This window comes from Onychomys torridus, chromosome 4, assembly GCF_903995425.1.
Source record: "Onychomys torridus chromosome 4, mOncTor1.1, whole genome shotgun sequence".
Taxonomy (NCBI): Eukaryota; Metazoa; Chordata; class Mammalia; order Rodentia; family Cricetidae; genus Onychomys; species Onychomys torridus.
The window spans coordinates 43,214,185-43,226,187 of NC_050446.1; the positions used below are offsets into that span (position 1 = coordinate 43,214,185).

At 39.3% G+C, this 12,003-nt stretch overlaps 2 protein-coding genes across 3 annotated transcripts in view; both read right to left on the minus strand.

Moving 5' to 3' along the window:
- Positions 1–12,003, minus strand: part of LOC118581481 (sodium channel protein type 1 subunit alpha) — a 140,989-nt gene that overhangs the window by 104,976 nt on the left and 24,010 nt on the right. The gene's annotated exons all lie outside the window — the stretch shown is intronic.
- On the minus strand, positions 2,794–3,311 carry LOC118581751 (60S ribosomal protein L23a-like; the record flags this gene model as incomplete). The annotated part of the gene is made up of 1 exon (XM_036184215.1): positions 2,794–3,311. A coding segment is annotated over one exon (471 nt), but the record flags the coding sequence as incomplete, so codon positions are not given.

Sequence of the window (12,003 nt, forward strand, 5' to 3'; positions counted from 1 at the left end):
TTATGCAAACCAAAGATCAATAAAAGAATTTCAAACTTAAACTGTATCATAGGTCAAATGAATTTAAAAGATATATACAGAATACTCAACCCAACATACAAGTATTCAGGATATACATTTTTCTTGGGAGCCTATGGAAACTTCTTTAAATAGACATGTGGCAAAGCAATTCTTAACCAATATAAAAAAAATCAAAGTAATTTCTTATATCAACTCAGATCACAGAGGAATAAAACTAGAAATCAACAACATGAGAAACTACAGAGAACATACAAGCACATGGAGATTAAACAATATACTGGTGTGTGGGTGTGTGTGAGTGTGTGTGTGTGCACTTGTGTATGAATGTGTGAGTCAGTCCATTCATGTGGAGGCTAGAGGCCAATGCATGTGTCTGAGGAGTTCTTCCTCAACCAGTCTCTGCCAATCTCTCATTAAACCCATGGCTTGCTGATTTGGCCAGGGTGATTGACTGTCCAGCATGTTCCCAGTTTCCTCCTATTTCTGCTTCTGCAAATCTTCAGTTATAGAAATGTGCTGCCCTATTGGCTGTATTATGAGGGTGCTGTGGATCTGAACCCGGGTCCTCTGCTTCTAAGACTTTATTGACTGAGCCTCTGAAAAGTATACTTTTGAATGATAAGTGGAACAGTGAAGGAGTCAGAGAGGAAATTTAAAAGTTACTGCCCCATAAGTAAAAAAACACAACCTAAGAGGATCTCTGGGATAGAAAGTAGTTCTATAAGGAAAGTTTATTGCTGTGAATGTTTACATGAAAAATCAGAGAGCTCTCTCTTTGCAATAGATGGTGATTACCACAGTGACTCACCACTGGCTAAAGTGTAGAGAAGAAGAAACTGCAGAATGCTCAGCCCTAAAGGGAATATATTACTGTGATCCTCACCTCTCAAGACTGAGAAATAACAGAGGAAGAGAAGGAGAATATAGCAAAGAGCCTGTGGTGGTGGATAACTACAAGAAAGCATTACCTTCTGCACACAGCAGGCTAGATGCACATATGAACTTACAGCAGTTGTGAAAGCATGTACAATACCTATACAAGGCCAGCCTAATTGCTAGCAGGCAGAAGGGAATTGGGTACAATCCTATCCAAACTGTGCGATTATTCACAACTGTTAGTTGCTTGGAGAGGGAGAAACAATTTTTCCTAAGACTGTAACCTTTGGTTAATTGACCACTCTCTAGTAGTTGACTACATATCAATGGTTTTTGCAAGGCTAAACAAAGAAACAAAGAAACAAAGAAACAAACAATGGACCCAAAGTTAGGTGAGAAAGGAAGGGGTGTTAAAGAGCCGAGGGGGGAGTCAAATATGATCAAAACATATTATTCTTCAACTCTCAAAGCACTAATAAAAATCAGAGAAATATCAAACAAATATCCTAAAGTTGCACATAAAGCACTTGAAAAATGAGAACAAATCATGTGCCCAGCAAGAAAGACTAATATTCAGGGTGGGAATTAAAGAGAAGCTTAAAAACAATATATAGACTTAACAAAATAAAGGGGATGATTCTTTGTAAAGAGAAAATTGACAAAGACAAGAGGAGAGAGGATCCAGATTAGCAAAATTATAAATGAAAAAGGAAGGTCATTTTGGTTTCTAAAGTAAGTTAAAGGATCTTTAGAGAATAGTTTTAGAAGTTGTACTGCAAAACCTGGTTTCCAGCTTTAGCAGGAACCTCATATGGTTTCTCCAACCCCAACCCAGAGCCTGGCTGTTAAAACTTTCTGCACTTGCTAGTCAATTTCTTATCTTTAAGCAATATGGGATTCACAGACTTCAGTAGTGAGTATTTCCACCTCAATTGTTGCCTTATTCACTGTTCTATTGCTGTGAAGAGACACCATAACCAAAGCAACTCTTAGAAAAGGAAGCATTTAATTGGGGGCTGGCTTACAGTTTCAGAGTCCATTATGATCATGGCAGGGAGCCTAGCAGCAGGCAGGCAGGCACTGGAGAGGGAGCTGAGAGCTACATCCTGATTCGCAAGCAGGACACACACACACACACACACACACACACACACACACACAGAGAGAGAGAGAGAGAGAGAGAGAGAGAGAGAGAGAGAGAGAGAGTGAGAGAGACAGAGACAGAGAGACAGAGACAGAGAGACAGAGACAGAGTGACAGAGACAGAGAGACAGAGACAAAAACAGACAGAGACAGAGAGACAGAGAACTTTTGAAACCTCAAAGCTACCCCCCAGATCACAGCTCCATATCTCCTAATCTCCACTAACTGGGAACTAAGCATATGAGCCTATGGGGGGCAGCCAATCTCGCTGAGGCCACCACACGGGGTTTTCCCCATTGTTGATTTCATTGCTCCACAATTGACTTTGTATACACAGAAACTCAAGAAAATGTAAGTGAGACCACCAAGAAGCAGAAGGCTGCACTGGACAGTCATCCCAGAATACAGGCTTGCCCTCCTGCGTTTTGTGTGAGTCATAACAGATGTACTTGTCAGAGATAAAGGACAAACTTTCCATTCAATTTTGTAAGTGATACAAAAATATTCTTAGCAAAAGTGAAGTGCTAAGTATGGATTTCATGTTAGTTCTCCTTTAACAATAACCAGACCCTGAGGCCTTCTCTAGTATACCATTCACTAAGCAGAAGAAAGATGCTTCATTATAAAATATAATGAATGTGTTATATTTTATCATAATTACGAACCCTTGTTGTAATCCAGAAGAGTGATATACACTTAATAACTGCTCCAAATCTTTAATGAATAATTTTATTTCATTTCATTTTATTTTTTTATTTATGGTGAAAAAGTATATTTAGAATTAGCCAGCTGGACTCAGTTTAGATGATCCCAATTTTGTTGGCAACATCCAGAGCATCATAGTCAGGAGCCAGCCGAACATATGCCTTCTTCTCTCCATCAGGCCTTATGAGGGTGTTGACTTTGGCCACATCAATGTCATAGAGTTTCTTGACAGCCTGTTTGATCTGGTGCCTGTTGGCCTTGACATCCACAATGAACACAAGTATGTTGTTGTCTTCTATCTTCTTCATGGCTGACTCGGTGGTCAGGGGGAACTTGATGATGGCATAGTGGTCAAGCTTGTTTCTCCTGGGTGCGCTCTTTTGAGGATATTTGGGCTGCCTCCAGAGCCGCAGGGTCTTGGGCCGCCAGAACGTGGGTGATGTGCAGATCTTCTTCTTTTTGTGGCTGTGGACACCTTTCAGCACTGCCTTTTTGGCTTTCAAGGCCTTCCCTTTGGCTTTGGCTTTGGAAGGGGCAGGAGATTCCTTCTTCGCTTTCGGCGGAATAATTTTAAATTAAAACCTACTTAAAGCAAACTCCTAAGACATTAACCAATATCCAATAACAGATTATTGCATACTAACTGTTGGTTTGTCCATGTAGCTGCCTGTTATTCCCAAATAAATAAGCCAAAGCATACAATGTCACTTTCCTAAGATGTATATTTGAGAATAACACAATTTGCCAAAATGATTTCAAACCACAATTACATTCTAATTACTAGCACTTTTTAAAACCACAATCTACATGAGACAGACATCATGGTATAATGAACGGAACTTCAATATGTTACAGAGCAAAAGAGCAGCGTGGCTCCTTACTGAAGGGCAAAGTTATGCAATGCACAGCTTTACAGCAACATGCAGTACAGTATGGGGACACTGGGAAGGTGACAGTAGAAGCATTTCTTCTCTGACACAGAAAAAGACTTCCCTTTTGAAAATTCACATAACTAGTCTCACAGAAAGCCCATTAAGTGCTGGATACAAGGAGAGGTAACTTGAGAAGTCATTGAAGGAGTTTAGAATGTAAAGATGCTTATGGCAATTTTAAATTTTTAAGGACTCATAAGAGGGACTTAGATGCTGTTGGAAATGAGTGAAGAGAATCCTGATGTATTTATTTTGTGCTTTAGTCAACAGTTTGAAGTTCATTTTGAGCATTAAAGTTGGTGGGGGGGCGGAGGGTGACAGGAAACATCAGGGCTGAAACAGTTATAGCTAGGGTTGTGAACTGGGCTGCAGAGAAAGGGCCACTGCCTCTGCAGGCATTACTCAGCACCTTCTCAGAATCCAGTGTGTCTGCCTGGCTGCAGACAGTGTAAACCTTCCAGCTGCAGCTCCATTACGTTTTTCTGCCAAAAGCAAGGCAGAGTGGAGATCAGCAATGGAGCAAAGAGCAAACAATGAAAATCTCCAACAATATCAACCAAATTTCATCCTGCCTCCTGCTTTTTTTTTTCTTTTTTCCAACTCTCCTAGAATCATAAGTACAATCCTTCTGCTGACATCTTGATCAAAATAGTTTCCCCACTGTGCTCGGTAATTTTTCAATTGAATATTAATAACTAAATGGATCCATAATCCATTATTTCCCCCTTGGTCACCTACTCATCACACAGACCAAAGAAAGGAGAATTCCATTATCTTTCTGGACCAACTCTAGCATGCATGTCATTGCCAAATCAAAGGAAATCAAGCATAGCATCACAAAGCAATTCACAGAGCTTCCTTTACCTAACACACTCCTCGGAAAAAATCTGAGAATGTCACAGTAAATTTTAATTAAATGAAGGCTTTTTATGGAATTTGTCCTCTAGATTAAATCTAGAACTAAGGAAGGAGATCCACATCCCCAGTGTAAGTGGAAGCATTTTTGTGGGCTAAATTAATATTATATATTGGGTTTTATTCGCTGAATAATAAAGTGGCAAATATGAACTACATTTGTTTAAAAAATACATCAAAAGAACTTTGCAAACCCATAGGTGAAGCTTCCACTCCAGGATTTATTTGTTTGTCTGTTTATTTGTTTGTTTGTTTATTTATTTATTTTTATGAGGCATAAGTTCAGGATCAGGTTTCATCTCAAAGTTACCTGTGTTGGTAATTAGGTTTCAGGAGTCATGCACAATGAATACATAGATGTTGAGAACCACATATGAAATAATGTACTAGTCCAACATCCTTTATACCAGAGGTTCTCAACTGTGGGTCATGGCCCCTTTGGGGGATCAAACGACTTTTCCTAGGTGGGTCAGGTCTAAGTGTTAGGATTCCTGGCCACTCCCCCAGCTGCATGACCATACGAGCATAGTTCAGGGGCCAAGCAAGGGAACTTACGTCCTATGTAATCCATGCGCTGTGTGATTGCACCATGAGCACAGTGTAGTCACGCAATCTGCGAATGTGTGGCATAGCACCATAAGCCCACATGCTCATGTGCAGGGGAATCCTTAAAAAGCGGTCACAGACTCCTCCCCTCTCTCTTCTCTCTCCTCCCCCCCGCATCTCTCCCTTCTCCTCACAAGTCTTTCCAAAAGACCAGGCCATGCTCTCTTTTGTCCCATCCCTCCTCCTAATAAAGCTCTGATACTGGGTTGTGTCACACCTTGTGACTTTTCCTTGAAGAGTAAAAGTGCTGCATTTAAAATCAACACCAAGACCATCAGGAAACACAGATGGTTACATTATGATTCATAACAGTAACAAAATTACCGTTATGAAGTAACAGTGAAAGCAATTTTATGGTTTGGGATTACCACAACATGAGGAACTACATTAAAGGGTTATAGCATTAGGACCGTTGAGAACTACTGCTTTATATTATCACAACAAAGTTTTGGGTCTAAGAGAGTGAGTTCACTGCAAGTGTATTTGTAAAAGGTGAATCAAAGATTAAACTAATTTAAACATTAGAAGAAAGCATTTCTGTCTTGGAGACTTAGCTTCTCAGCCATGGATTTTTCTTGGTGAGATCACTTAACTTAGAGTATTTACTGTTCATAATCTAATTCTAGATCTAAATACAGTTTCTTGACTTCTCTTGGCTTCAATTCCATCAGTTTAGGGGCATACTGGGCCCTCTTCCCCTTTAAAACATTGACTTCCATGAGTAACTCACACACAGACAGCTGCACACAGGCCACGTGATTCTCATTCCTGTCCTGTGGCCCTAGGTGTGTAGGAGAAATAGGTCAGAAAGGACCAAACTACAAGCTTAGTCACTGAGAAGAGAAGGATCTCTCTCTGAACAATGCTAAATTGGGGTAAGAAAGAGTCAGAATATCACAGAAACATGCCATCAAAGTCACCTAGAGTTGAATTTGGAGAGGCTACGCTTGGGGCAAACAAAGGACCAAGTGTAACAGCAAATGAGAGGCAAGTAGAAAGCAAGCAGTGGTGGGGCCAAGACGAAGAGGGGGTCCATCTGGTTGGGCGGCCAGAATCTCAATTGCGCTTCTGCCCTGCTGCTTCAGCTGTATTTAGGCCCTCAGCTGTCCAAGTGTGTGCCTACTATTAATAAACCTATTACTTATTAAGTTGAGAGTCCTTTTAGTTCTTGATATGATTGTTCTGTGGCGAAAACCCAAACTGAAAAATCCTTTACACATCACACACGCTACTTTATTTAATCATTCATAATTCTATATTTAATTACTTTGATTAGTGAGACATGGTCTTAATCCATACCTATGATGACCTGTAATTCACTATGCCCTCCAACCTGACCTTGAGTTCAGAATGATCACCTTGCCTCATTCTCCCGGGTGTTGGGATTACAGGCATGAGATATCTGGCTAGGTTCTTAATTTTTTTCTCCTTTTATACTTTTTAATTTATTCTTTGACAATTTCATCTATGTCTATTATGTATGTTGATCATTTTTATCACCCTCTTAGCGCACTCCCAATGAACCCCTTATTCCCAATAAGTTCTTTCATAGATTCATGTTCTGTTTTCACAAAGTCACTGATTGTAATTAAAGCTGTTTTCATGAACATGTGTGTGTGTGTGTGTGTGTGTGTGTGTGTGTGTGTGTGTGTGTGGTGGTGGTGGTGGTGGTATTTACTGGAGCATGGACAACTAGCAAGTGTCTTTCAATATGGAATGAAACTACTTTTGTTCCTCCCAGGAGCAATTAACTGCCTACCTATGGCACCTTGGGGAAGGGTGGAGTCCCCAGATTGCATGATTAAATATGATGGGCCCAATTGTCTGTAGGTAACCATAGTCACTGTGACTTTATGAGTACTACAGGCAAGACATATCCAGGAAGCAATGTTTTACAGCACTCCTTTTACTTCATTCCTTTTCTAGGAGTTGTTGGTCAGAGAAGCCCCAGAGACTCATAAAAAAATGAGCTATCGCCATTGCCCTTGGTTCTCATCAGAAATAGGACCTTACTGCTGAAGACATTACGAACTGTGGGTTCAGAACATAGAGAAATCAAGCTGGAATTGACCTGGAAGCTTCCTCCCTGTTAGCTAGCATTTATAGTGCCAGAACGTGCTTTTGTAAAATGCTAGGGGAGAAAAGTCATCAATGGCTGAAATCATTTGTGACCAATCTGTCAGAAAAATGTGTCCACCTTGCAACAGTGACATGACTGACTATTATGGGGGAAGCCAACTACTCTCGGAATGTACTGGAAGACTGCTCTAGAAGGTGGTTTCATGCCTGTCACCGTATGCCTGATCCTGAGCCTATGGCTGGGGAAGACATTGGCACTGGTAGGGAACTCACAACCACTGTTTTCCTAAATGCCATGTGGTCAAACTACTTTCCAAGTGTTTATGTTTATACCCACACATACTGCTGCTCTCAACCTGGGTTAGAGAAGCTTCATTTTGTAGTGGACAAGGGTGGTTATCGACACTCATGAGTAATTTTTTTTTTTTTTTGAGTAAGTGACTTTGAGTGCTCACCCCTAAATGGGACATGTCTACCACCATCTAAAAGGCTTGTGGAACATAGCAGAAGAAGAGCTTTTTACTTGAAATTTTAAGGTTATAGAGAATAATGAAAAAGTTCAACAAAATAGAATATCACAGATAATGGATTGATTTGGCCTGTGGGTCTAATTGTTTCAACACTTGATTGAGGTATAATGGCACATACCTATGGATGTCATGAGGAAATTCATTTGTATACTAACTTAAAATATTATTAAAATAAAATAAATTGGAAAAAAGCCCATACTTCAAAACTGGACATTCAATGAGGGGATGTTGCTAAATACAGATTGTTTTTCTAGCATGCCCAAAGCTGAGGACCTGATCCCTAGTTCCACATTATAAATAAAATCAAGTTAAAAAAATAAAAACTAGATAGTCAATAGGGAAATGTTTCAAAACATTGGTGAGTTTGATATATATCTTTTGGAAATTATATTGTCCTAATTTTTCATATTAAGAATATCTTTTAAAGGGCTGAAGAGATGACTCAGCAATTAAGAGCACTGGCTGCTCTTTCAGAGGATCTGGGTTCAATTCCCAGAACCCACAAGGCAGCTCACACCTGTCTGTAACTCCAACTTCAGGGCTTCTACTGTGGATATTGCTCTGTGTAAATAAAGTTCTGATTGGCCAGTGGCCAGGCAGGAAGTATAGGCGGGACAAGAGAGTAGAGAATTCTGGGAAGTAGAAGGCTGGGGAGAGACACCGCCAGCTGCCGCCATGAGAAGCAACATGTAAAGACACTGGTAAGCCACAAGCCATGTGGCAAAGTATAGATAAGCAGAAATGGGTTAATTTAAGATAGAAAAAGTAGATAACAAGAAGCCTGCCACAGCCATACAGTTTGTAAACAATGTAAGTTTCTGTGTGCTTTCTTGGTTGGGTCTGAGCGACTGTGGGACTGGTGGGTAAGAGAGATTTGTCCTGACTGGGCCAGGCAGGAAAACTCTAACTACAAATGGTGCCCAACGTGTTGGCAAGAGTTTCCTCCTAAAACCTGAGAAAAAAGATTCTAAAACGGAGCTAAAAACAGCTTCCTAGTTGTCTGTCTCAAGTTAGCAGCAGCCTGCCAGTTTGAGCTACTATGGCGGGTTCCTGGCGTGTGCGTCTGACCTGCAGTGTGGCGGGAATGAGGAGTCTATAAGCAACACTTTACTCTGTTGCATGGTAGATTTAGCCTTTGCTAGTTTAAAAAAAAAAAAAAAGAAAAAGAAAAACGGGTTTCTGGGCTATGCGCTGCTTTAATAGAACTGCTTCTGATAGTTGATGGTACACATGGCTCCAGACCCAGAGCTGGCGGTAAACTGTAACTGCCGCCATGTTGGGAAGCAGAGGTGGGCGGAGCCAGCAGCCACAGCAGCGTTTCAGTCTTACAAAGATGGATATTACACAGAGAATCTGGTTTATGTTGTCTTTGGGATTTTTAACTACAGAAAAAGATTTGATCATAAAAGCTGTTGAGTTAAACAAATATGTAAATTTTAAAGATAGCTTGACTTCAAAATTTGGATATAAGGATATGTTGCTTTGGAAAAGAGTCTCTGCTTTTGTTTCCACAGAAAGCCAGAGGCTGTGGATTTGTTCCAGATTAAGATACATCAGGTTTGATCAGCCAAGACCACCTGAAAGGTCTCCAATGACACCATGGCCCAGATGATCCGACACCCAGAATGGTTTCAAGGCAACTGGCTCAGAGGTTCACCCTAATGGACTACTCCATAATCCTAAAATTTTCTTTGTGTCCCCATAAGATGCAGCGCCCCCCTCCAGCAGGAAGTAGTAAGAGAAACTACACCCACATTCCCAAAATTATCAAGCTGGCTTTGGAGATGGAATTGGCTTACTCCTTCTCAAAACCCAGACATATTGCTAAAAGAAAAGGTTAAGAGATTCTTGTGTCCCAAATCAGAAGAGCCCTCTGGTGTGGGACAGAGAAAAACCAATATTTTTCTTTAAAGCAGGTTGATTAAAAATGTGATCTCTTTCTAAAGAAGAAAAGGGGATATGATATAGATATAATAGGATGAAAGGGTAGATTAATGAACTTAATTCTAAAGAGCAACAACTTGTTTTAAATGTTTTACATTGGTATAGATTTTAGTCTATTGATACAAACTTAATTTTGTTATACTGTGTATATATTTCTACTCGTGTTTAAGGTATTATGTTTGTATAGCTCATTTTAAATTGTAATGGATAATTAAAAATAGATTAATAATTAATCATCTGTGATAATCATACTCATAGCCATGTTAGTTAAGTCTTCTGGGTATACATAGACATATTTTAGATAGATAGGTAATCTTCAAATACTTCAAAGACCTTCAGAATATGGCATTTAAAATATTTTTAAAATTTAGACTTTCTGGACAGTGAGACATGTCTGCTCCTGGCAACACCGATTTACTTCAGAGACAACGATGGGCATTGAAGACACTTCATATCTTATCTTCACCTTGGCAAAAATAGCCATTTAGGCAAGAAACTGTTCTTGCCTGGACTGCTTGATTAACTGGACATGCAGGACCCATAGAAAGGTGACTACTGAACTTTGCTTGAAAAAATGGTCCTTCAGGTTCCTGCTTCGCAGAGGAAACTGTCAGACATTCTACAGGACACTAAAAAAAGTGACCAAGACTCTAGCCCTGTGGGCTGAAGACAAATGCCCCAACTTTATAAAGGAACATTAGGTGACTGTCCAGGCTGCCAGTTGTCTCTGTCTACTCTTGCAAGACTCCCGAAAAATGCTTACATCCTTCTCCCGGTTCTCAGGTAATATTATATCCTTCTGAGGTCTTTGATGTGGTTGAAGACTAGATAGTTATAATTTCCTCAGTTATGATAAAAGATTAGTTAGATATAAAACCTTAGACTCACAAATATAAGATAGATAGGATATCTTCTTTAATATTGTAACTGTAATTCTTGCTTGATAATTGTTTTGTTATATGTAATTGTACTATGTAAAAGTTAAAACCTTCCTTAAAAAAAAAGAAAAGGGGAAGTACTGTGGATATTGCTCTGTATAAATAAAGTTCTGATTGGCCAGTGGCCAGGCAGGAAGTATAGGCGGGACAAGAGAGTAGAGAATTCTGGGAAGTAGAAGGCTGGGGAGAGACACCGCCAGCTGCCGCCATGAGAAGCAACATGTAAAGACACTGGTAAGCCACAAGCCATGTGGCAAAGTATAGATAAGCAGAAATGGGTTAATTTAAGATAGAAAAAGTAGATAACAAGAAGCCTGCCATAGCCATACAGTTTGTAAACAATGTAAGTTTCTGTGTGCTTTCTTGGTTGGGTCTGAGCGACTGTGGGACTGGTGGGTAAGAGAGATTTGTCCTGACGGGGCCAGGCAGGAAAACTCTAACTACAGGCTTCTGATACCCTCACACAGACATACATGCAGGCAAATTATCAATGAATATAAAATAAAAATAAATTCTAAAAAACTCCAATAACAACAACAAAAAACCTTTATTTAAAAAAAGAATATTAAAAAAAACTACAGGTAAAGATAATCTTTCTCAAAAACAAACAAACAAATAAATAAACAAAACAAAGACAAATCCCCTAGCCTTTAACATAATCTCAAGCATCTGGACCAACAACACTGCTGAGACACCAAAGCTCCATGCTACAAATTATAACAAAAGTTTGAACAAAATAAAGCAGCCATTGTTGCTATACCTTAAGTACAAACATGAAATGGAATGAGTCCTAGAGAGTGACTCGTTTTGAGAACTGTATCATCTTTTGGAATGAACTACACACATTGCAGTCATTCAATAATTTGAATGGTTCACAGTATCATTTTAATCAATTTAGACTCTTAAGAGCTTCTCCGTCTGACAGACCAGCCTTGGCCTGGTTCATGCTAAGTTGTGTTAACATTTTTAAAGTGAGTCTTTATTTTCCATAGAAAGTCAGGTTTTGGTGTCATTATATAATCTTTTGACAGAGTACGAAATAACATTCTGAATGTCACACTTTAAAATGCAAAGAATCTTAATATTAAATTATGCAATGTTTTAAATTCTTAAAAGTAGGCCCATGTGTAGAAAATAAATCATGTACAATAAAATTATCAGAATTTTGTGTTCAGCAGGAATATTGTTAGAAATTTTAACATATAATGATTTTATTAGTCACTAGACAAACAGTAGAACTAAAACAAAAAGGAATATCATTAAATATCAGTCAATGAGTCGATCAATTTGCCAATGAAGTATTTAAACCAAATC